General features: G+C 52.7%; 1 protein-coding gene across 1 annotated transcript in view; it reads left to right on the top strand.

The window, feature by feature from the left end:
* Positions 1–26,312, top strand: part of DCDC2C (doublecortin domain containing 2C) — a gene marked incomplete at both ends in the record, with an annotated part of 87,482 nt that overhangs the window by 42,365 nt on the left and 18,805 nt on the right. The window contains 3 exons of the mRNA XM_080813701.1: positions 7,681–7,807; positions 9,699–9,799; positions 18,593–18,661. Coding sequence (XP_080669827.1) covers positions 7,681–7,807; positions 9,699–9,799; positions 18,593–18,661 — 297 coding nt within the window. The remainder of the gene's footprint in view (positions 1–7,680; positions 7,808–9,698; positions 9,800–18,592; positions 18,662–26,312) is intronic.

The raw sequence follows: 26,312 nt of genomic DNA, 5'->3' as shown, positions 1-26,312 counted from the left end.
CCCCCGCCGGTCCGAGGACCTCGAGCCCCCGCCGGTCCGATGACCGCGAGCCCCCGCCGGTCCGAGGACCGCGAGCCCCGCCGTCTCGTCGGACGCTCTTTCAGGGGCCGCGCTGAGGTCATCGTTCGCTCGGCGCCGCCGTGGGGTCCCCGCGCGTCCGCCCGCTCCCGGCTCCCCCTCCCGAGACCGACCCCCGGGAGGCCCCGCGGGCCGCGCCGCTGCTTCCGCCTCTCACGGCCTGACCTCGACGCGGCGTTGCTCCCGGCGCGGGTCCGATTTCAGAACCGCCGTCCCCGCCGCGGTCTCGGAAGGACTTCGGCCTCCTCACCCCGGAACCGCGCCGGGACTGGCCGGCAGGAGTCCGGCCGTGGCTGAGCCCAGCCCCTCGCCTGTCCGCGGGTCCTGGCGGGGTCAGTGTCGCCGCGGGAGACGCAGCCGACCCGACGCCCCACCCTGAGCTCACGAGGGCCCCGTCCTACCGCCTGTGCTGGAAAAGCCCGACGGCCGAACGATGCCTCTGAGTATCTTGTGCTCCGTGTTGTGGGGGACTTTTGCGTGTCTGTTCGTAAATGAGATTCGCCCCCAACGCTGCTGTTTCGTGGGGTCCTGGCCTGGCTCCGGCGTCAAGGTTTTCCGAATTGACTCTGTTATTGGGGAAGCTTCCTGAGGTGAATGATCGTCTTAATTATTTTCTTTTCCTAATTAATTAATTAATTTTTAAATTTCTTTTCAGTGTTCCAGAATTCATTGTTTATGCACCACACCCAGGGCTCCATGCGATCCGTGCCCTCCTTAATACTCACCGCCAGGCTCACCGGACCCCCCCCTCCTTCAAAACCCAGTTTGTTCCTCAGAGTCCACAGTCTCTCATGGTTCCTCTCCCCCCTCCGATTTCCCCCAACTCCCTTCTCTCCACCTCCCCTTGTCCTCCGTGTTAGTCCTTATGCTCCACAAGTAAGTGAAACCATATGATACTGGACTCTCTCTGCTTGACTCATTTCACTCAGCACGATCTCCTCCCGTCCCATCCATGTTGCTACAAAAGTTGGGTGTTCCTCCTTTCTTCATCTTATTTATTCTCAATTTTCTTTCTCTACAGATTGCCTTCGGTATTGAGTGTTTGCTGATTGAATGAGTGAACGAGAATCGTTGACAATGCAGAACCGATAGACATGATGCTGCCCTGAGGATGGGTTTCCTCGCGTGCGGATGTGTTTCACGGCAGAACGCTTGTGTGAACGAGTCTCGTGGGTAGCGTGAGGGTTTGCAGGAGCGGGGCCGTCGACCCGTGGCCATCGGCAAGCAGAGCGCGGGTGCTAGCGACCAGAGAAGCGGCAGACGTTCCAGGAGAGGGAGCCTTCGTGGATGTGCACAGGTTTCCAGCCTCACAGTCTTCTCGGCTGCCTCCACGGGCGTCTTCACGTGCGGCGTGGACGCTGACTGTGAATGTTGAAACGGCCTGAGTGGCACAAGCTGGGAATCCCATACTCGAGTGATTTGGGGAGCCACTGGGCACAGAGAACGGAGCCACGAGTTTGGGGGTCATCATGGCTTGCTTTCCTTACGTCCTCGTTTCATTATGCTGTTGAGACTCTGGGTCCTGGTAGGTGGGGATAGGACTTTCTTTCCCTTTTACTAGATATTTGTTCTACTTGGTCTAAAATGTGACACGTGTTTGTTCTGATAACCTCTATAGTGCTTTCTTCTCTCTTTTGGAACGTTAACAGGTTTTAAGGACGATGTGTAACGGGAAGAATCTTTTTTTTAAAGATTTTATTTATTTATTTGACAGACAGAGATCACAAGTAGGCAGAGAGACAGGCAGAGAGAGAGAGAGAGAGAGGAAGAAGCAGGCTCCCCACTAAGCAGAGAGCCCGACGCGGGGCTCAATCCCAGGACCCTGGAATCATGACCTGAGCCGAAGGCAGAGGCTTTAACCCACTGAGCCACCCAGGCGCCCCTAAAGGGAAGAATCTTAAACGGGATGATCACAAACATTCATACACTGCAATGCAAATAAAATGTGTTATTTTAGAAAAAAATAAATCTTTTCGTTGAAAATATTCTGTGATGTATGACAAGGCATGGCACGTAATAGCAGAGCAAACGCGTTTTATTCCAGAAAAAAAAAGGGGGGGGGATTCCTAAAAGAACAGAACAGGCATTGATTTTGACAAAGGTTGATGTAAAATCTGTGCTTTTCTTGTACAAACCGCCTCTCCAGGTGTCTCACTTCATTCGTTGTCCGCTGTGTGGAGGTCTGCGTGGTATGTTGAGCTGAGAACTCAGTACTTGCCAACTGTTGCCCCATGTGAGGAGCAGGTGCATTTCTAAGGAAGGAAACTAGCCCACGTGCCAGGCCTCTCTGGCTGCATGAGGCTGCGTTTTCTTTTACTTTGTAATTTTCCTTTTTGAGGCTGGGTTTTGGAATTACTCTCAGCAACCACGTTATGGCAAGTACGGTTGCTTCCTTGTGGGCCGGGCTCCCCTCGTCTCTTACTCAACTTCTCTGGTTTGTCTTCCGTGGGAAGTGGGGCGCCTCCTGCATACGGGGCCTCCGTGCACGGCTGCTGGCGTCGTGGGTGGCCTCGCGGTCGTCGCCTCTCTCTTCAGCGGAGGCGAGTGCGAGGTTGGCACCACATGCGCCGGGAGTCGTTGCGGCAGACGTCCTCACGGTGACACGGATATGACTCAGAATCGAAGTGGAAAGTTACTGTATTCCCAGGAAGGTACAAAGATAGAGCGGCGGCTGGATATTGGTGGAGTACATTCTTTAATTCCTTATATTTTTGCAAAGGAACAACCCACTCTTCTCTGGGACCTGAGGAGGGAGGTTGGCTGTGCGCAGCTGAAGGTTCAGGCTCGGGAATCTGTGACAGTGTAACGACCGGTGCCCAGGCCTAGGGGATCAGCACAGCGACGCTTCATTACGTCTCCCAGTACTGTGTGTTGGCTGGCTGGGTCTTGGGCTGGTGGCGCCGGCTTCCTTTCAGGCGGCCTTCAGCTGTAGGGGCCCCTGGGCTGCTGCTGGCTTTCAGAGCGCCTCTGCCGGCGGTGCCGCTCACAGTCCCCGTGCAGTGGGAGGCACGCGGCCACGGTGTGCAAACCTTCCCTGTATCCGGAGAGGGGCTGGCGGCCAGGACGCACTCTGCCGCGTTCTTCGACCTCATCTCGCTACTGAGGCACGTGCAGAAGCCTTGCTTCCCATGCTCCAGGCAAGAGAGCACCAGCCTCAAAATGTGCAGAGCCACTTGGGAGAACATTCCAGAACAGTAGTGGTGCACCCTGTCCACGCAGCACGGCGGAGCCCAGATGTACTCAGCTCTGAGGCAGAGATGGGTCAGGACAGCCCGACTCGGGGTGTGGGTCTTGAGAGGAGCCGAGCAGTTTGTTTCTGTGGCCTTGTCCTCTTGCTTTACGTCCGGATGTGCTATGTGATAAAAACCTACGTCTAAAAGTTCCGAAAGGGCTGTTTCAGTGGAAAACAGAACTTCCAGGTAACAGGGAAGCCGTGTGACAGAACCTAGCCGCCAGTTTGCTTTGTTTCTTAGCGACACGAAAAATCACCACGTGACTTATGATTCACGGCATTTGATTCCATGAAATGAGGAGAAACCCAATGGTGCTCGGGTGTCTGGGTGACCGGACGCAGGAGCACAGGAGAGGCCACCGGGTCCCGGGTGTCCATTAACCTGCCTATGACTGTTGAGTCCTAGGAAAATACCTGAATGAACCTGTCCTGATTTTGTTAGATCAGTTTCCGTGTTCTAGCAACTCATTTACCATGATTTTGTATCTATTGCTCTCTAAGAAGTGAGGCTAATTTAATAAATGTTTAAAACTTCATTCCCATATTAAAATGAATATTTTAATGTGCAAGCCTCCATAACATGTGGTAAATAATTAATAGCCATTGTGTTTATATCACAGCCACAGCCAGAACGTTAATATTACCTACTTCTCTCTTGGGCATAGAGCGCAAATGGTGGTAGTGAACTGAAATGAACAAGAGATAAAACAGTTGAAGGCCCCTGTGTGTGTGTGTGAACACGTGTGCACACATGTATGAAACAGTCAGAGAGTCGCATACTGTGGGACACCCACACTCTAATGACCAGGTCTAAACTGTAAAGCACAGTGTGGAGTAAGTGCATTGGAGCTGATATTTGCAGGCTATTAATGTCAAGACTGTTGCAGTATCACATAACATCCGAGGCTGCATTTGTATCTCCTTCTAGTGGCTTAAAGAGGCAACAGTCAGGTTCAAATGTTAGCAAATGTTCCACTTCAATAATGCTTGGAATAGGACCTGGTTCTCTGATGACAGAGCCCGACCCACTTGGAAGCAGGATGTGCGCTCGGGAAGCTGGTGCGAGGCCTTCAGCGTGCAGCACTGGCTTTCCGCTTGGGAGTGGCCTGACTCTGAACCTAACTGGGTGGTTCCTATCCCTCCACTAGACAAGCTCTCTGCTTCATCCACATCGCCTCGGGAGGCTGCCTTTCCTGTGCCTGAGCACGACTATCTGTTACAGCCGCATTAAGTTTAGCTGGATCGAATGAGATAGGCTCCAGAGAAAGGTGGTGGTCCCTACGGCACTCCGGAGAAATGGACACGGCGTGCCTGGGTTATGTCCCCTGAGAATGTTTTTAATGGGGGAAAGATTAATGAAATGGGAAAGGAGCACCTGCCCCTTCTTAAGGCATCGCGTTGATTTCAGACTCGGGACTCAGGGCAGGGAGGAGTGGGGACAGGGTGACCCCCAGATGTTTCTTTGCATGGGGAAGCCACAGATTCTCTGTTTTCCGCCCAATCCTTTGTTTCTGAGAACTGCTGTGAATCTGTGTTGCCCTGACCATGAGAGACACGCAGAGTGTCTGCTGCACGGCGGCTGTGTGTATAAAGCTGAAGGCGGCCCCTTCCCGTCCTTGGGGAGCACCGACCATTAGGGAGCCGGTGGGCAGTGCGCGGGTGCATGGCCATGGGCTGCGTGGGCCACAGGGGTGGGAGTGCGGACGAGGGCTCCTCTGCATGGGACACGGTGACGCTGGACCAGGACCAGCCCTGGGGGAGGTGGCAGCTCCGGAGAATGATTCGGGGTGTCCCTGGCAGGTCGGGGCAGCAGGTGCTGCAGCGTGAGGCTGCCTCGCGGGCACGGGCGGGCAGGCTGGACTGGCCCTGCCGACCCTGCAGCCCCCCCGCCCCCCCTTTAGAAGATTCCATTTATTCATTTGAGAAGAGAGCAAGCACAGGCGGGGGGGCCGCAGAGCGAGCACAGGCGGGGGGGGGCGCGGAGAGCGAGCACAGGCGGGGGGGGGCCGCGGAGAGCGAGCACAGGCGGGGGGGGCCGCGGAGAGCGAGCACAGGCGGGGGGGCGGCGCGGAGAGCGAGCACAGGCGGGGGGGGGGGCGCGGAGGGAGCGGGAGAAGCAAGCCCCCCGCAGAGCAGGGAGCCGGACGCGGGGCTCAATCCCAGGACCCCGGGGTCACGACCTGAGTGAAAACCGAGGGACGGAGACGCTCCGCGCCCCAAACCTTCCCCCGTCTTCGTCCCATTCTTCTTCCTTTCCTACTTTCCCCCACATCTTCTTACTCAGCTCAAGAGATCAGCAACGGTTTCCTGAGCGACTGCGGGGATTTCTTCCCCGGGCACGTGTCTGTGCCGTGTGGTCCCTGCTGGCTTGGAGCCAGGAAGGCAGAGGGCAGGGCCTGTGTCCTGGTGACGACGTGCAGGTGTTCCAGGAACGTGGCCCCGGGACCCTGAGCTCCGCGCGCGTCGGGCTCTGAAGCCAGGGAGCACGGGCGCTGCCGGCGGGGATGACCCGGGAGGTGGGCGAAGCCTGAGCAGGGAAGAGGCTGGCACAGGGCTGGGAAGGTAGGCGGGCTTAGACGCGAGGGTCCCAGTGCTGAGCTGAGGCCCTTGACCACCCCCCTGAGGTTGTGACAGCTCCCGTGAGCATCTGAGAGGCGCAGGGGGAGGAGATTCACGCCGCCACCGTTCACTTACTCCCGGGGCCAGTACTTACCGTGCGCTCTCTGTGGGCCTCCCGGCTCCGGGCTCTGGGAAGTCGCCGTTAGACAAACATCTCTGGCCCCGAGGAGCTTCCGGCCTTTTAGTGGTGAGACCGCCACGACCAGCCTGACTGGGTCCCGCCCACTTGCAGGCTGCTTCAGTGCCGGGCAACGGGACGAAGGGGAGGGAGGCAGTGGGGTGTGCGGGTGAGCGAGGCCGGGGTGTCCTTGTGGAGACGGACGGGCACGAACCGCGGCTCGGGCTCAGACTTGGTGAGAAGCTAACCTAGCACGGCTCCAGGTTTCGGCGGTTGTCGTAGAAGTACGGAGCTTCCAGAAACTCGCGTTCCCGTCAGGTACGGTGGTAAGGTACGAGATTAAACAGTGAAATCAGTTTATTGAACTTCCGCCCGCTCTCCACCTGCCATCACGCTGGCCCCGAGTCCTTTGTGTCTCGGGCCACCTTCCAGGTCGGTGTGGACCCGCTCAGCTCCGTCGTGTCACCGTGCCGGGGGTTGGGGGGTCGGGGGGCCGGTGGTTGGGCTGCGATGGTCTTGGCTTTCGCTGTGCGCTTGGCTCTGCCCCATGGTCGCACTGTGTCCTCGTGAGGAGGGTGGGACCCTTCCTGTGTCACTGTCCTTCGAGTATAACTTCTAAGGTAACAGTGGACACAGGATGTCTTCTTGTAGAGGCCGAGGATCGGGAAAGCGGTTGCGCGAATCGGTGTCAGCGATGCTTGGAGTCAAGGTTTTCTGAATCCCATCCCCCAGCTGCCCCAAAACACAAGCAGCACATATTGTGTTCTGTTTCTATGACCCGTTCTGCCAAGATCTTGTTTCCTATACTTATGGACATGATTGCAGCTTTTAGGAAAGCCCCTTAAAGTAGGTAGAAAGATTTCGCTTGGTTCTTGTATTTGGTCGTGGGACTATTTTATGCACTTTAACTTCTGCAAGGACAGCACAGCCGATTGTTTGAGCCGTAAATATGTTGATGGTACAGGGAGGTGCCGTAGAGAGCTTGGGAGAAATCCTGATTTATATAGTCCTGCCTGCGTTCAGTAAAGACAGAGAACAGGGATGCTGGAAAGGTGGTGTGCGGGGCGGAGCGGGGATGTGCACAGAATTAGCTCCTTGTCCACTGTGACCCCTTGTGCTCGGTCATTACTGTCCGTACATTTCTTTCAGACCATCTGAGTTTCCCTGTGTCTCAATCCAAGACGAACCTGTCTCGGAAAACATGTTGGATAGCCTTTTGTCAGAAATGCTCTCCTTGCTCAGGGGTTTCAGGGCAACAGTTTTGTCGGTGTTGAAAACAGCGATTTTATGAGGCTTCTAGGTGTGTCTGAAACCACACGGACCTCCTCAGACTCACCTGCCCCCCTTCCAAAGCCTCCCCTCATTTTGTTGGGACTTACGGGGGATGGGGGCACCTCCAGGGGGACGACCGGCCTTCCCTTCCTGGGAAGGGCTGTCCTCGCCGTGGGGGGGAGGTGTTTTGTCACTTTACTGAAGACAAGTGTAAGGGACGGAGATGGCCAGACCTGGGTGCTAGGAGGGGGCGCTCTCCGAGGTGCCCGAATGAGGCTTGCCTGGTCGTTCTCAAAGCAACGGGTAAGACTCAGGGGGCACTACTGTTCCTCACACGTTTTATTCTTAATTTGTACCTTAGGAGGACGCCGAAGGAAAGGAACCTCATAAGTACGACGACATCCCCTGTAAGGGAGAGGATTCTGTTTTTTATGCCAAAGAGGGAAAGAAGAAAATGCTCGCGGATCATTTAATGCAAGGCGGCACAGGTAACGTGAGTTCCATCTGGCCGCGGGCGGGAGGCAGGGCCGCGCCTGAAGAATGTGCTTTTCCCCGGGGCGATCCTACTGCAGATACGGGGCCTGTAACCGATTGTAGCCCTGCATGCGCGACTGTCTGGTTCCTGAACGAGACATTCAGCTCCAGGGGCCGTGGTAGTGAGAGGACAGAAACAAAATCCCAGTGCTGAAGGCGATGGGCTTCCCCAACCAGGAAGCCCTCCCAGATCCATGCGGGAGTTCTGCCGCCCCGTGAGCATCTGGGCGGGCGCGCTTTCCCCTAAGGACCGGCGACGCAGTAAACAACCTGCAAACTACTCGGCCTTTGGTGGGAAACGTGAGACTCAAATCCACCGGAACTGTGTGGGCTTACTTTTTAAGTGTGAGGTAATTTGAAAGAGCAAACTTTGGGGCTGACTTTAAAATGAAATAGTTAGAAAAAATACTTTTTCTGCTCTTGCTTCTATTTTGCGGAGCCCTGGCTGGGAGCCGGCCGCCCCGCATCCCACCGGCGTGTGTCCCACGGGCATCGCCGGGGGCCGGTGACACGGAGGCTAGGACCAGGGGAAGGAGGGCAGCGAGTCCGGCTGCCTCCCCATCGTGCGCCAGCCTTCCCCTAGCTTCCCGGGAACCCGCTGCCCGTTTCCAGGTGACACCCTGACCGTCTCCCTGTGCTTCTCTCCTGCTCTCGGTCCCCGTTTGGCCTTCCCATCCCAGATGACGGTGCTGTCCGGCTGTGCACCAGGCCCTGGTGTGGACGCTGGGCACTCACAGCGCTCCTGCCTGGGGGCACGGCTGACACAGTGTGCGGTTACAGCCTGACCATGGCCAGCGTGGGCCGGAGACCAGAGCCTACTGACCCCGTAGTCCCCGTAATAGAGACTTTAATCAGTGCATGAAAAGTTTCCTTCTTGACAAAGCCTGTACTGCGTGGCCGGGCCCGCCCGGCAGGCCCCTGACCTTCTCTCCGGGAAGCAGTGTGGTGTGCTGGGGCCCAGGTCCCAGGTACGGCCCTGCCGAGCTGCTCCTTAGTGTGGTCCCGAGCGTGGGGCCCTCTGCACGCTGCTTATCTACAAACAGGCACAGTAGGATTTTCAGAGACTTGTGTGCGTGTTAAGTATCAAGGAGGCGGAGGAGGGCCTGGCGCCCTGTGGGGTCCCGACAGATGCTGCCCTCTGCCATCTTCTTACCTTCCTTTCTTCTGCCGAGGACTCTGTGACGGTCCTTCTGGGGCTGACGGCTGGGAGGGGCGGGAAGGACAAGAAGTAGAATGAGCTGCGGTCACTGAGGCCATCACGACCATGGTGACATCCTCTGGGGGCTGAGGGAAGTGGCCGGCCCTTCTGCTGTCACTTAAGTCTTGTCAGGGCGAGGACAAGGTTTCCGAGCACCTGGGGATTCGGTGAGCCTGTGGTACGTGCAGCTGTAGTGCTGATGAGCTGATTCTCCTCTGGAGGCTCAGCCGACTGCTTCACAACGTGCGGTTTTAATACCTCGTCCGTTAAAACTCATTTAGTTCATGACTTCAAAATAAGTTCTTGAAGTAACCAAGGTGCATGTCCTCAGACTAGGACTTCGGTGTCGGGCGGGGGGTCGCTTTGTGGTGATTTTGGAGTGGGCTGGACACACGTTTGCTAAGCATTTGGTGAGTCTTGTCTCTGGGACTGAGTCCCGTGGGGGCAGGACGCAGGGATGACCGTCCGTGCAGACACGGAGGCAGAAGCAAGGCCCTGGGGATCCCGCGGTGGGATTCAGGGCTCCGGGGCCAGCTGCCCGCGCACCACATCGGAAACTCAGTGGTGCCGAGCCGCGACCTTGGTTTGGGCCAGAGAATGTGCAGGGGACATCGGCTTGAACACCTGTTTGTGCTGTTTTCCTCCAGAAGGCGACGTGTACAAAGCCCAGACTCCTCACACGGAAACCCAAGGAGCCCCGGAAGTCAAAGAGGACGATGACGTGCATGTGGAGGTGCTCGTGGACCAGGTGGGTAGCGGGGGTCGCACCACCGTGCCTACGGCCGTCTGAGCTGCATCAGGCCACCTGCCCGCCGTCTCCTCCTCCTCCCCCGCCACGCTCGCCGGGCCTCTAGCATGTTCTGTGCCCCCTCTGGTCAGTTACTGCTCACCTTCCGGGTCCCGCATCACACCGTTTCCTGCCTGCCCCTCCCCCGGTGGGTTCTTCTGGTTTGGGGACTGTTCTGAGCACTTGTCATGGTCTGTGGCTGCATACTTAGCTTTTTTTTTTTTTTTTTTAAAAGATTTTATTTATTCGACAGACAGAGATCACAAATAGGCAGAGCCGCAGGCAGAGAGAGGGGGAACCAGGCTCCGCGCTGAGCAGAGAGCCTGATGCGGGGCTTGATCCCAGGACCCTGAGCTCATGACCTGAGCTGAAGGCAGAAGCTTAACTCACTGAGCCACCCAAGCGCCCCTGCATAGTTAGCTTTGGTGTGATTTGATTGCTGTCCCTTTTCTAACAAGGAGGGGGTCGGTCTGCTGCACTCACCGTAGTCACCCTTGTCCCTGGCACAGTCCCTGGCAGGGAGAAGGCCTGAGTGATGACCGGCGGATGACAGGGTGGTGGAATGAGTGGTGCGTGGGGCGATGAGCTGGGGAGTCACGGGCCTTCCACCGCCTGCTTTCTGACCTCCGACCCCTGTCTCCTTGTCTACACGCTGGGCATGTGCCACCGGGCAGGTTCGTACGGGGTTAAGGGCGGCAGTGCATGTGTGAGCACCTGGTCCAAGGCCTGGACCTCTCTGCTTCCTTCTTTCGGGCCTACAGAGGTGTGGAGTCTGAGGAAGGCCCAGGGGAGTGGAGGGAAGTGGATGAGGTGTGAGGGGGTCAGCCTCAGCCTGGACAGAGCAGAAGCACAGGGGCCTCATGCTCTCACCTGCCCAGAGAGCAGGGCACGTCTCCATGGGCCTGTGGTCTCAACTCCCGCTCCCGCAAAGGGCAGGCGGGCCGGTGAGCTCTGAACTGCATGGCTTTGTCCCCCAGAATCTACCTGAAATCACTAGAAGTTCCTCCCTGCCTCCCTCCCTCCCTTCTTTCCTTCCTTCCTAAGATTTTACTTAGGGTGTGCACAAGAGCTGGGGCAGGGCGAGGGGCAGAGGCAGAGGGAGAAGCAGGATCCCTGCTGAGCAGGCCCCCCCCCCCCGCAGGGAGGGGCTCCATCCCAGGACCCTGGGATCATGACCTGAGCCGAAGGCAGACGCTCAACGGCTGAGACACCCAGGCGCCCCAAGGAGACATTTCTAATTGTTTTTGAGAAAAGAATATAGGTTCTGTAAAAGGTCGGTGTCTGCGCGCGAGTCCCATTCTTGCCCCAGTCCCGACTCTGTGGTTCCAGGGCCAAACCGGGGGGACAGCGAGCTTCCGGCTCCTCCTTCGAAAATCAGTCACTCTTACTTTTCTCCCTTTGTTAGTAACTTCTGCTGTTTCCCTTTTCCGTGATACAGGACCGCGTGTGACAGACCATGTCAAGGCACTGGTCGCTTCCCCTGGCATTTTGAGCACTTTCCCGTTGCGTCCCGTTGTATTTTCTAGAGTGTAGTGGTATTATTTATTCTTTTTCTCAAGATCATGAAAAAAGACAGAGTTAGTTTTCTCTTAAAACTCAACGCTATATTTTTATTGCGCATTGAAGACTTTTTATAATAAATAAGACATTTTAAGTAGTTACTTTTATACTAAAAATTAGCAGCCCCCACCCCATCCAATGTGGATTATTGTTCTGGGTTGTGGACTGTGAGCAGCTGGTGCAAGTTTTCAGCACAAGGAAAATCCTAGTGTCACAAATTCTGTTTTCGTAATTGCGAGCAATAAACATACTCACGAGTTTCTGTTGCTAGTGTCTGATTTCCATTGTTTTCTAGGCTGTGTGGTGAAGGGGGTCCCCAGAAGGACGTGTCCTAGCCAGAAGGAGAGGCTTCGCGGAGGGGAGTCAGGAAGGCCGGAGAGGTGGTCAGAGAGAGGAGAGGCCGGGGCGGGTAGGGGGTGTCAGAAAGAAGCGCTGTCGTGCTGCTCTCCGTCTGACCGTCCTTCTGCGCGCCCGGGATGGCTGAGGTCTCAGCGCACTGAGCCGCATCGTAGCTCTCAGGGGACCAAGTTCTGCGGCTTTGGAGGACAAGGAGACAACGGGACTCCCAGCTACGGCTGCATCAGTGGGCATTAAGACTTGAGCAGTGGGGGTTAGGTCAGCACCATGGCGTGTGTGTGTGTGTGTGTGTGTGTGTGTGTGTGTAGTGTGCGAGCAGAGACACAGACCTGCTGCACCTGTCAGGGCTGGAGATGAGGGGCTGGAGTTGCTGAGTGAGGGGTGGGGGGCACAGCTCACCTGGGAGGTCTTCTCGCCACCCGCTGTGCCATTTCCTGACACCCAGCAGGGGCTCAGCACAAGCTTCTTCAGTCCCATTGAATAAATGCAAGAAAATTCCGGGGGATTGGATAAATGGATGCAAGGCACAGCAGGCTGAGGTGAAGTCTGGTTCTTGGAGATGGACCACGTCCCCAGACTGAGCTCTGCCTCTTTGAAAACAAGGTCCCTGTTGTCAGTTAGGCTTGGGAAGTGCTGCCTTTCCCATCTGTCCCTCGGGGAACCACAGTGTGTGTTAGTGTATTCAGTGTTTCAGAGAAGTTCCCAAATTAAAGTAATGTTTAAGCTTTTAGGTCAACTCGCATTTCCTTTCCCAGGAATGATTTTCCTTCTAGGATCCCCATGAAACACACTGTAGGCCTGCCAGCGTGCAGTGTCCAAGGACTGCTTTTCTCCCAGGGTGGGAAGAAGGTGGTATTGTGGGGCCAGAGAGCACGATGTGGTTTGGTGGGTTCCCCGGGCGGGTCCTCACCCAGCGGATGGATGCTCCACTACGGGCAGCCCTGGCCTGGGCGGGGGTCCGCATCACAGTGGCCCACAGGCCCGGGGAACCGCGTGTTTGTCTTAGTTCTGTGTGGCTGTGCTGGGTGAGCTCTGGTACGTGTTGGGGTTACTGGTTTCCTTGCGAGAGGAGTGGGTGATGCTTACTTATACTGATGCCCTTAGGACTCCCCAGTCCATTCATGGAGGAGGGTCTGGCCTTAGTATAAGACTATTTGATTACTATTTGGTGTTGGCTTTTGTAATAACCCGCACTTCTTTGCTCATGTTTCGAGTGACTGGCTGTAACCTTGTGGGCGAGCCCGACCATGTCGCAATGTTATTTCTTACGCTTGTGTCATCGCCTTGTCTTCATTTTAGTATCACTGTAAAGATACAGTGTTACAAAATGTAACATCCCAAGTAGTCAATTTATGAATTTAGAGTCAAGCCTGGACTGGTGAGGGGAACCTCCGGAATCGGGCATCCTGCAAACCCGAGGGGATAGTTTTAGGGCGAGTGCCCCTGAGAAGTCGACGGTACCCATGGTCAGCAGAAGGCGGGAACATCGGCGAGGGGCAAACTCACGCTGGCGGCCGCTCTCTTTACCACGGGAACATGCCTGCACGTCGCTGAGCTCCCACCGCTGAGTGAAGGCACCAAGTTCAAGTTCTGACGAACAGAGCGGGGCTGTCCTCTGCTCCCGCCAGGCGAGTGGAGTGTCCGCTCTTTGAGGTGAACAAGACTCCCACTGCGTCGCCTTCGGGCTGTCCTGTGCCCCAGGCCTAGAAACTTCCCTGTGCTTGGAAGTCGGTTGGAGAACCTCTTGCTGCTGTGCAGAGAGGGGAGGTTGGGGGAGTCAGAACGTGGGGCAGGGAGTGTCAGAAACTCAGCGGCGAGGGGCCATGGCGGCCCTGAGCATTGCTCTCGCTGACCGACCAAGACGACTGTTAATTTTGTGTTTTGACCTGTGTTCTGATTCCTAAAATGCTCCCATTTTTTGTGGTCTGTCTTCCAGTCGTTTTCTTTGTGATTCACTCCCAAAGATCGATATATACTTCCAGCGACACACGCCAGTGTTTCTAACCTCCACCTTCTGTCTCTCCGTTTTCTCCCAATGGGGACGTGCGTGATCGGCGTCTGTACATTCTCTTCCTCCTGCCGTGTTGGGTGGCTCCTTCGTACACCCAGGGTTGCTGGTGGTGGAAGCTCATCCTTGAGCTTTTCTCAACTTGGCGTCGAGACCACAGAATTCCGTTGATGTCCGTCTTTGGCTCACGAGAGAAATGACATCGAGATTCCAAGTCAGACATGCTCTTCTCACTTAACCGTGTGACCTCGCTTACATGTGTCATCATGGCTAAAGCTTCAACGTCACTAAACCCTGAACCAAGTGGCTCCTGACCAAGATGGAGGGCGTAGCACGTGGGAAGTAGAACGGGAGGAGCAGGGAGGGACGCTCTGGATGTTACGAAGGGTTTTGCTGAGGCCGTATGTCTGGACCCGGGTTATAGTTATCTTTACTCACATTTTCCTTTTTCTTGTGTTACATTGTCTCCTTTGGAGTTTTTGTTTCTAAGATATTACAATTTATTTTCAACGTTTTTTGTTTTCCTGTGGCTTAATAGCGCATGCTCTGTCCCCTGCCAACATTTCTGTCACGGGTCTCCAGTGAGGGTTTAAAAGAGCGACGACGCTCTATCAGCTTTGATTTTCCAGGAAAGGCAGGTTTTACACGAGCCTTCCTTTCGGAGTCCTGAGTTATGAACCCCAGTTCAGGAAATGCTTCTTCACGGTCTGCACAAACCCGGCACCCAGATATTAAAACATCGATGTTGAAATTCTACTTGATTTAGAGTACACATTTTTCACAAAAGCCATGTCTCCTGACAGCTTTAAGTTACATTTATTTTTGTAAACTCTCTGAAAGGACAGAAAAGTGCCTATAATGGTGGGCTCTGTTTAGTTCAGGACTCCGACCTTTGATTTTTTTTCCAGGGGGAGGGTTCGCATTCTCACCAGTTCTGTCCTTCTAGAGTACCGTCAGCCCGTCTTGCCCCGACAGAGGCCAGGCAGGTCCCGTCCGAGCTCGGGAAGGGTGGACCAACTGAAATGACGAGGACTGGGTCCCGTCCTCACATCTACTGAATCGCAGTCATTTTCAGAGCCCCCAGGAGCGGTGCGCAGGGAAGGCGCCTGCACTTAGACTTCCCGTGGCCACCGGCGCAGTGCCCCTGAACTTGAACTCATTTCACTCTAGAGAAAGAGCTAAGAATGAGACAGTAACGGAAGTAAAACCAAAATAGTCTGGACTGATTAGGAGAAGGTCAGTCCACATTTGTGTCCTCTCTGCGTTGTTTCATGAGAAAGGACGTAAGGGAGCTTTGAAGCTTTGGCACTTTTGGGAGCATGGACAAACTGGGAGTCAGCTCACAACAGTCCCGGGGTGCTCGCTTTAATGAACACAGTAGAAAGCGTAATCTGCATCTGTTAGGATGCTTCTAGCTGGACAGAAGAGAAACCTACAGAGAAGCGGCTTACACACAAGGCACGCATGTCAGGCCATGGGACACGAGTCCGGAGGCCGCTGGTGTAACGGGAGCTTGCAGGGTCGCCCGGCTCAGCAGCTCCGGGGAGCCACCGGGACCCGGTTCCCGGCATCGCCCTGCCCGCCCCCCGCCCCACACTGACTTCTGGCCTCAGGCTTGTTTCCTCACGGTCTCAAGACACTTGGCTCTGCTCTGGGCGGCACGTTGAGACACATGAAAGCTGACGAGAAGAAGGGAGAGACTTTCTCTCCCCATGCCTTTCTCAAGGAGTGAGGAGAGTCCTTCCCAGGGGCCCTCCCGAAGCCGACGCCACGTGTCTGCCTCGGCCGCGTCGCGAGCTGGGAGAGGAATGGGGCTTTGCTAGCAGAGCGCAGCCAGCATCCGCGTCTGGTGTCTGGAAAGGGGCGCGCGCCCTCCGGAATCGTGTGTCTGGCGCCCGAGACAGGCCTGCGGTCTTCGCGAGGAACGGGGCGCGGACCGGGTGGGAGGTGGGCAGCTCCAGGGTCTGGGCACGCATCTCCGGTCTTCGTGATGGGACTGCCCGTCCCCCGACCTTCGCCCGCCCCGGACGCTGTCCCCTCAGAGCCCCTCCACAGTCTGGAGCCGTCTGTTATTTGTTCCCCTCTGCTGGGTGGGTCGACCCTGTCACTTCACTCGCGTCCTCCTGGCTGGATGGTACACAGGCCGGAACCAGCCGGTTACAACCAGAACCATCCCTCCCTTGGCAAGTCCGTCTCTCCCAGTCCTTGGAGGGAGGGTCTCTCCTCCCCCAACTACGTCCATCCCGTCCGTCCCCTCTCCTCGGCCCCTCCTGGCTTCTGTCTACAATGATATGAAACATCTCTCGACCTCATGCCCCAAATCCCCCGCACTTCTCCGTTCTCACTGCACCGGACCTTTCCCCTGCAGCCGATGTGTCCGGCCGCTCCCTTTCCCTCCGAGACCCGCCCGGCTCCGCGTTTTCCTTCCGTCCACCTGTCTGGCCACTCAACTCTCATTCCTTTTTTCTCAAGAGTTTATTTAATTTTTTAAAAAAATTTTCATTTATTTATTTGAGAGAGAGTGAGAGCTAGAGAGAGAGAGAGAGAGAGCGCACACTCCCCGCTGAGCAGAGAGCCCGATGAGGGGCTCGATCCCAGGACCCTGAGATCAGAACCTGAGCCGAAGGCAGAGGCTTCACCCACGGAGCCCCCCAGGCGCCCCTAGAGAGTTTATTTTTTAAGTCATCTCTCCACCTAACATGGGGCTCAGACTCACAGCCTTGAGATCAAGAATCCCGTGCTCTCCCAAGTGAGCCAGCCGGGGGCCTGTTCTCATTCTTCTCGGCAGACCTGCGGCCCTCTGTTTGGCACGGAATGCTGGAGGTCTACCCGGGTCAGGTCAGGCCAGTGACTGCTCTGGCTCTAGATCTCCCAGACAGAACTCTCCATCACTATGGCGGCAGTGTCTCTGCAGGTCTCTTTTCTGGGGTCCAGATGTACACACAGACACACACGTGTAGACACACACATGCATCTATACACACTGCATCCAGACACACGCACATCCAGAGAGACACACCCCAGGAGCTGACATCCCCTGCTAGATGTTCTGAGACACTAATTCACCACAGCGGGATTGCACGGCTGTCCTTCCACACCGTCCGCACACGCTGCTCTCTCCCTGTCTCAGTGGCTGTGTGACACGCGTCCATCCAGTCAGGCAAAAACAAACTCAGAGATGTTCCCGAGACTGACTGCTTCAACCCTTCTGCACCCAGACCACCTCAACACCTGCAAGTTTTACCTCCTGAATGAGTCTGGAAGCGCCCACCCTCTCTGTCTCAGCACCATCCCGCCGGCTGTGACTACCACCGTCCCTGGCTAGATTACCGTGACCGCTCACAGGCCGACGACCCCCCGTCCCCCTCAGTCTCAGCGCGCCACAGACCGCCACACGCCCTCCCCTTTGTCTGCAATATTCTTTTTCATCCTCTTATATATTAACGATTTCATCCCTCATATTTCAAGTTGTAGGCACAGCAGAGGAAATGTTCCGTGGTCTCCCGTGTTGTTAAGGCCCGTGGCAGCCCATTTAGCTCCCCGAGTCCCTCTTACAAAGCATATCACAGTTGAGGTTTTATACTTAATTGTGTGACTTAACGTTAGTCTCCCCGTGTGGCTGAGCTTCTCGGGGGCCACGCTGGTTTGCGTTCTCCGTCACCGTCGTGGGTCAGGACTGCGGGACACATCATTCTGCGTATGTTGCTGAATAAATGAACGAAGCAAGCGTTGGCATCGGCGACCCTTTGAGAGAATGTGCTTGTCACGTTTCTTTCTTCCTGCACTTGGAGCGGTCCCTACATCACGGTTACTTTTCCGTGTGGACCGCAGGACGGCAGTGCTCATACAGTCTCTGAGTTTTTGGAACGTTTGGACAGCCGAGGTCCGGGCTAGGGGGCCCATCTAGACCACACGTCTACACAGCCCCAGACTCGGTTTTGCACCTTCAAGGGGCAGCTGGCAGGAGCTGTGGGGTCCTTAGGTCTCTTCACAGGCACCAGCCGTGGTCGCTTGGTGGGAGCATCCTTCTCCACCCACTTGAACTCAGGTGCGGCTTCGCAGCCTTCACTGATGACAGGGGGGTGGCTGTCGTGAGCCGCACGTCCGGGCAGAGCCGTTGACAGCCACACTGTCCCTCTGCCTCCAAAGCCAAGGAAATGCAAGGAGTTGACGTCTCTACCAGTCTGGCGTCCTGGGTGACGGATGAGCAGGGGACCCCCTCGCCAGCCCGCAGTGGACATGGGGCGCGCCTACTCTGACGGGCACAGAAATACAGTGAAGTCGCTCTGAGGGACCCTTTCTTTCTTAGCCACAGGACCACGTGGCTTTCCCCTCGTGGAGAGTACCCAGGGCAGCGGTTAAGCACAGCTCACCGCTTTTTGCCGACAAGTCACAAAACCTGGGACGTGATGCACACGGGCGTGAGGTGGCCCACCGTGTGAGGAGCGGGACCGCCCGGGCTGTGGAGGGCCAGGCTTGAACACCGGAAGGGGGGCTCTGACTGGGGTCCCAGCGGCACACGGAGGATCACAGGCATTCGCTACCCACGACAAGAGGCACCTGGAGGGATAATCCACTCCTGTGGACACGAAAGGGGCTTCGAATGTTTCTCCTTAACGATGTCCCCGACGACTTCGTTCAGTAGGTTAGCATTTCGTAAGTGGAGCAAAGATGAAAATGCAGGTCAGGGAGGGGGGAAGAACCAGCCACGCTTCCAGCTCCGTCCACAGAAGTGGTCCACAGAGCTCCGCTCTCCACCCCCTTTGCTCCTTTCACGGGGTTTGACGTCACTCGACTGCCACTAAAGCCGCCGTGTGTTTTCTCTCCAGACACCCGCGGAGATAGTCGAGGAAGATGAAGAGACCCTTCCTAGCTGCCCTGATTTTGAAGGCCACAAGGTGAGCTAATTCTACTTTATTTTGTATTTGGTGCTGTGGGTGGAAGGCGCCTCCTTATCCTTTTAGCATGTTGGGTGGAGCTCACGTTTGGTGAAGAAGGAATCAGAGAGCCCACCGCTTTCCAGAACACGGATCAGCACGGAGTTAGAAACCTCGCGTGTTTCCCACACAGGCTGTCCCTTAGATCCGGTCTCTCGGGTGCCGGAAATCATGTGAGTAGTTTTAATGGCTCCTCTGCTGGTCCCAATTACCTCTTACTGTGCTTCCAGTCACAGACTGAAAACCCGTTTTCCCAGCAACTTTCAAGGTGTATTTTTAGAGGGAGCGTCGGGAGGGGAGTAGCAGCAGGGGTGCAGGTGCGCAGGCGTCTGCGGATGCCACGGACGTTCCGCTTTGGGGGCGCTGGTGTTGTGTAGTAGCTGGTGTCGCCGGGGAAGCAGGGACGCGGGGCGCACGCTCCACGGAAGGCGGCACGAGCCAGCCCCGCGGACCCGGGCTGCGTGGTGTCTGCGTCGGCTCCGTCCTCCCCCAGACGCTGAGCTGCGCCTTCCAGGCAGGAAGCACGTTCCTGGGGTGCACAACCTCTGGGATGAGGCGACGGGTCTGTCTGAAGTATGTGTACTGGGAAAACATCTTAATTTTTTAATTTGCAGAATATTTGGCAATTCAAGCTAATTAACATATCCACCACAGATAGTTATAATTTCCTTTTTGGGAGAGGGACAGAAGTGCACGAGCAGGGGGATGGGCAGAGGGGGAGGGAGAACCAGGCTCCCCGCTGACCAGGACCCTGAGGTCATGACCTGAGCTGAGATCAGGAATCAGACGCTCGCCAGACGGAGCCGTCCAGGCGTCCCTCTTGTTTTAAACTGTTTGGCGCCAGGCGGGAGGTTGGGTGATAAGTCTGGGGTATCAAGTGTGAGTCTCCTGTAACGCTGAAGCCTCCCGAACTGTAACGAAACTTGGGGACGCAGCAGCCTTGTGAGCCGTTCCTTTTCCACTCGTAAACTTGCTCCGCATTTAGGAACAGAGCGAAGCGAGCCCGGAGCGTGGGTGGGAGGGGCTGGGGCTACGCGGGGCTGTCGCCCGCTTCTTGCCCACCTTGGGGAGGGCACTTGGGGGGAGGAAGTTTGCTTGGGTTTTCAACATCGGTGGGGGTTATGGTGTAAAACAGACGGTCGCAGGGAATGCATTTCAAACAATTCTCCTTCCCTCCCTCCTGTTGTTTTGATTTGGGAGTGGTTTTCAGTGAATGCACACGTGATTGGGAGGACTTGGAGATGAGGAGGAAAGAGAATATTTCGTCGCCGTGGTGTCGGAGTGAGAGTGTGTTCTGAGCGTCTGTCCTGGAGCACGGGGAACAGTGACACGAGAGGGGCACCCGTGTGCTCAGGCGTGGAGTAACCCATGGCCGTATTTCGGCAGGAAGAGGACACAGGCATCGTGATGACAGTGACTTGTGCGGCAGCCGGAGTCCCTGGTGTGGTCTGGCCACTGAAGTTTGTCATGGTGCCTTATTGACTCGCTGTGTGAATCTGCTGGGGCCTCTGGGAGTTTCCGTGTGTATTAGTGACTTGGCATCGATCAGTAGGTTTAATTTCTTTGAGTGAATCAAAGCGTCTTTCTTAATGCATTATCGGGATAATCGCAACCCCAAGCGCCTGGTTTTTAACCGTCTGGGTTTGCCACCTCAGCATCTAGGGAAAGATGGTGACACGGCTCGGTGGAGGCCCCGTTCTCTCTTGTCCGGACACTGATGACGTGCGGTGGGCAGGGGGGCTCTGGGGAGAGCAGCCTCCCCGTTTGCTGAGCGTTTGCTCTGCTGGGCGCTGCGCTCGTCCCTGCTGCTGGGGCCTGCCTCGCCTCACGCGCACGCTTCACCAGGCGTCCGCGCCCAGCTTTGTAGACCCAGAAGCAAGGAGATGGGCGAGAACGTGCGTCACCTGCCACCACCCTGTAGTTAGGAAGTGGGGGAACTTGGATTTGAATTCGGTTGTGAACGATCGAGGCTGTGTTTCCTCCTGTGTAGTGAACCATATGCTGGTCGTGCCTAATTTCTCAGCAGAGCTGTTTCCCGTGCCGGGCTCCACGGTCCGTTCCCAGCGATGGCAGGTGTCGCGGCCGGCGTCGCGCTACTCACGGCCAGAAGAGCCTCACCGCTCTGGCGTCCCCACGGTGCCATCTTTGCTTCCTGCGTGATCCGGACAGAACTTCCCTGCTGTCTTTTCCTTATTGGCATGAAACGCCTCATGGAGCTGAAGGTTCTTGGCCCTGAAATCTAGCCCGTGTTTTTGAGGGATCGGAAAGAGAGCAAGCATGTTATGTAGCAGCTGGTAGTAATAGTAAAGAAACGACATCTAGTGAACGTTTCCTGGCCGAAAGGCCAGTTGTCTCTCCTGCGCCCGCTGTGGAGTCCTTGGGTGGGGGTTGAGCCTGAGGCTTGGCATCACGTGTCCTTCACCATGTCCGGGACGGCGCATTTACGCAGCAGGGGTCTCGTGACCATTCGTGGATTTGCTCTGAGCTCCTGTGGCTACAGTGCTTAAATTTAAGTCTGTCATCCTGGGGTAAAATGAAAGTGACCTTGCAAAGTTGTAAGACAGCATATTATTGTGCACATAATTTTTAAAATATAGATTTCTGTTGTTTGATCATAAGAGTTTCCGTTATCCAATTTTTTTTTCCATTTCTACCTTTTGGCTTTTATTATTATTTTTAAAGGTTTTTTTTTATTAAATTTTTTTTTAAATTTTTTTATTTTAATAAACATATAATGTATTTTTATCCCCAGGGGTACAGGTCTGTGAATCTTCAGGTTTACACATTTCACAGCACTCATCATAGCACATACCCTCCCCAATGTCCATTTCCCCACCACCCTCTCCCGCTCCCCCCCCCGCCCCGCAACCCTCAGTCTGTTTCTTGAGATTGAGTCTTTTCTGGTTTGTCTCCCTCCCAATCCCATCTTTTCATTTTTTCTTTTCCTACCTCCCCCCAACCCCCGCATTGCATCTCCACTTCCTCATATCAAAGAGATCATATGATAGTTGTCTTTCTCCGATTGACTTATTTCGCTAAGCATGATACCCTCTAGTTCCATCCACGTCGTCGCAAATGGCAAGATTTCATGTCATTTGATGGCTGCATAGTATTCCATTGTGTATATATACCACCTCTTCTTTATCCATTCATCTGTTGATGGACATCTAGGTTCTTTCCATAGATTGGCTATTGTGAACATTGCTGCTATAAACATTCGGGTGCACGTGCCCCTTCGGAGCACCACGTTTGTATCTTTAGGATATATACCCAGGAGTGCAATTGCTGGGTCATAGGGTAGCTCTATTTTCAGTTTTTTGAGGAACCTCCACACTGTTTTCCAGAGTGGTTGCACCAGCTTGCATTCCCACCAGCAGTGTAGGAGGGTTCCCCTCTCTCCGCATCCTCGCCAGCATCTGTCATTTCTTCACTTGTTAATTTTAGCCATTCTGACTGGTGTGAGGTGGTATCTCATTGTGGTTTTGATTTGTATTTCCCTGATGCCGAGTGATGTGGAGCATTTTTTCATGTGTCTGTTGGCCATCTGGATGTCTTCTTTGCAGAAATGTCTGTTCATGTCCTCTGCCCATTTCTTGATTGGATTATTTGTTCTTTGGGTGTTGAGTTTGATAAGCTCTTTATAGATTTTGGATACTAGCCCTTTATCTGATATGTTGTTTGCAAATATCTTCTCCCCTTCTGTCAGTTGTCTTTGGTTTTGTTAACTGTTTCCTTTGCTGTGCAAAAGCTTTTGATCTTGATGAAATCCCAATAGTTCATTTTTGCCCTTGCTTCTGTTGCCTTTGGTGATGTTCCTAGGAAGAAGTTGCTGCGGTTGAGGTCAAAGAGGTTGCTGCCTGCATTGTCCTCAAGGATTTTGATAGATTCCTTTCGCACATTGAGGTCCTTCATCCATTTTGAGTCTATTTTCGTGTGTGGTGTAAGGAAATAGTCCAATTTCATTTTTCTGCATGTGGCTGTCCAATTTTCCCAGCACCATTTGTTGAAGAGGCTGTCTTTTTTCCACTGGATATTCTTTCCTGCTTTGTCGAAGATTAGTTGACCATAGAGTTGAGGGTCTATTTCTGGGCTCTCTATTCTGTTCCATTGATCTATATGTCTGTTTTTGTGCCAGTACCATAGTGTCTTGACGATGACAGCTTTGTAATAGAGCTTGAAGTCTGGAATTGTGATGCCACCGACTTTGGCTTTCTTTTTCAATATTCCTTTGGCTATTCGAGGTCTTTTCTGGTTCCATATAAATTTTAGGATTATTTGTTCTATTTCTTTAAAAAAATGGATGGGATTTTGATAGGGATTGCATTAAATGTGTAGATTGCTTTAGGTAGCATAGACATTTTCAGAATATTTGTTCTTCCAATCCATGAGCATGGAATATTTTTCCATTTCTTTGTGTCTTCCTCAATTTCTTTCATGAGTTCTTTATAGTTTTCTGAGTATAGATTCTTTGCCTCTTTGGTTAGATTTATTCCTAGGTATCTTATGGTTTTGGGTGCGATTGTAAATGGGACTGACTCCTCAATTTCTCTTTCTTCTGTCTTGTTGTTAGTGTAAAGGAATGTGACTGATTTCTGTGCATTGACTTTATATCCTGACACTTTACTGAATTCCTGTATAAGTTCTAGCAGTTTCGGAGTGGAGCCTTTTGGGTTTTCCACATATAGTATCATATCATCTGCAAAGAGTGAGAGTTTGACTTCTTCTTTGCCAATTTGGATGCCTTTAATTTCTTTTTGTTGTCTGATTGCTGAGGCTAGGACTTCTAGTACTATGTTGAACAGCAGTGGTGATAACGGACATCCCTGCCGTGTTCCTGACCTTAGCGGAAAAGCTTTCAGTTTTTCTCCATTGAGAATGATAGTTGCGGTGGGTTTTTCATAGATGGCTTTGATAATATTGAGGTATGTGCCTTCTATCCCTACACTTTGAAGAGTTTTAATCACGAAGGGATGCTGCACTTTGTCAAATGCTTTTTCAGCATCTATTGAGAGTATCATATGGTTCTTACTCTTTCTTTTATTAATGTATTGTATCACATTGATGGATTTGCGGATGTTGAACCAAACTTGCAGCCCTGGAATAAATCCCACTTGGTCGTGGTGAATAATCCTTTTAATGTACTGTTGGATCCTATTGGCCAGTATTTTGGTGAGAATTTTCGCATCTGTGTTCATCAAGGATATTGGTCTGTAATTCTCTTTTTTGGTGGGATCCTTGACTGGTTTTGGGGTCAAGGTGATGCTGGCCTCATAGAATGAGTTTGGAAGTTTTCCTTCCATTTCTATTTTTTGGAACAGTTTCAGGAGAATAGGAATTAATTCTTCTTTAAATGTTTGGTAGAATTCCCCTGGGAAGCCGTCTGGTCCTGGACTTTTGTTTGTTTGGAGATTTTTGATGACTGTTTCAATCTCCTTACTGGTTATGGGTCTGTTCAGGTTATCTATGTCTTCCTGGTTCAGTTGTGGTAGTTTATACATCTCTAGAAATGTATCCATTTCTTCCAGATTGTCAAATTTGTTGCCATAGAGTTGCTCGTAGTATGTTCTTATAATTGTTTGTATTTCTTTGGTGTTGGTTGTGATCTCTCCTCTTTCATTCATGATTTTATTTATTTGGGTCCTTTCTCTTTTCTTTTTGATAAGTCTGGCCAGGGGCTTATCAATCTTATTAATTCTTTCAAAGAACCAGCTCCTAGTTTTGTTGATTTGTTCTGTTGTTTTTTTAGTTTCTATTTCATTGATTTCTGCTCTGATCTTTATGATTTCTCTTCTCCTGCTGGGTTTAGGCTTTCTTTGTTGTTCTCTCTCCAGCTCCTTTAGGTGTAGGGTTAGGTTGTGTATTTGAGACCTTTCTTGTTTCTTGAGAAAGGCTTGCACCGCTATATTTTGCTCTCAGGACTGCCTTTGTTGTGTCCCACAGATTTTGAACTGTTGTGTTTTCATTATCATTTGTTTCCATGAATTTTTTCAATTCTTCTTTAATTTCCCGGTTGACCCATTCATTTTTTAGAAGGATGCTGTTTAGTCTCCATGTATTTGGGTTCTTTCCAAATTTCCTCTTGTGATTGAGTTCGAGCTTCAGAGCATTTTGGTCTGAAAATATGCAGGGAATGATCTCGATCTTTTGGTACCGATTGAGACCTGATTTATGCCCCAGGATGTGGTCTATTCTGGAGAATGTTCCATGTGCACTAGAGAAGAATGTATATTCTGTTGCTTTGGGATGGAATGTTCTGAATATATCTGTGATGTCCATCTGGTCCAGTGTGTCATTTAAGGCCTTTATTTCCTTGTTGATCTTTTGCTTAGATGATCTGTCCATTTCAGTGAGGGGAGTGTTAAAGTCCCCTGCTATTATTGTATTACTGTCGATGTATTTCTTTGATTTTGTTATTAATTGGTTTATATAGTTGGCTGCTCCCATGTTAGGGGCATAGATATTTAAGATTGTTAGATCTTCTTGTTGGACAGACCCTTTGAGTATGATATAGTGTCCTTCCTCATCTCTTATTATAGTCTTTGGCTTAAAATCTAATTGATCTGATATAAGGATTGCCACCCCAGCTTTCTTCTGATGTCCATTAGCATGGTACATTGTTTTCCACCCCCTCACTTTAAATCTGGAGGTGTCTTCGGGTCTAAAATGAGTTTCTTGTAGGCAGCATATGGATGGGTTTTGTTTTTTTATCCATTCTGATACCCTGTGTCTTTTGATTGGGGCATTTAGCCCATTAACATTCAGGGTAACTATTGAGAGATATGAATTTAGTGCCATTGTATTGCCTGTAAGGTGACTGTTCCTGTATATTGTCTCTGTTTCTTTCTGATCTACTCCTTTTAGGGTCTCTCTTTGCTTAGAGGACCCCTTTCAATATTTCCTGTAGAGCTGGTTTGGTGTTTGCAAATTCTTTCAGCTTTTGTTTGTCCTGGAAGCTCTTTATCTCTCCTTCTATTTTCAATTATAGCTTAGCCGGATATAGTATTCTTGGCTGCATGTTTTTCTCGTTTAGTGCTCTGAATATATCATGCCAGTTCTTTCTGTCCTGCCAGGTCTCTGTGGATAGGTCTGCTGCCAATCTAATGTTTTTACCCTTGTATGTTACAGACTTCTTTTCCCAGGCTGCTTTCAGGATTTTCTCTTTGTCGCTAAGACTTGTAAATTTTACTATCAGGTGACGAGGTGTGGACCTATTTTTATTGATTTTGAGGGGCGTTCTTAGCATTTCCTGGATTTTGATGTTTGTTCCCTTTGCCATATTAGGGAAATTCTCTCCAATAATTGTCTCCAATATACCTTCTGCTCCCCTCTCTCTTTCTTCTTCTTCTGGAATCCCAATTATTCTAATGTTGTGTCATCTTATGGTGTCGCTTATCTCTCGAATTCTCTCCTCGTGGTCCAGTATTTGTTTGTCTCTCTTTTGCTCAGCTTCTTTATTCTCTGTCATTTGGTCTTCTATGTCACTAATTCTTTCTTCTGCCTCATTTATCCTGGCAGTGAGAGCTTCCATTTTTTATTGCACCTCATGAATAGCTTTTTTGATTTCAACTTGGTTAGATTTTAGTTCTTTTATTTCTCCAGAAAGGGCTTTTAT

Source organism: Martes martes (assembly GCF_963455335.1).
Source record: "Martes martes genome assembly, chromosome: 9".
NCBI classification, from domain to species: Eukaryota; Metazoa; Chordata; class Mammalia; order Carnivora; family Mustelidae; genus Martes; species Martes martes.
The sequence above is the reverse complement of the archived record's forward strand: the minus strand, read 5'-3'. Positions and strand labels throughout refer to the sequence as shown.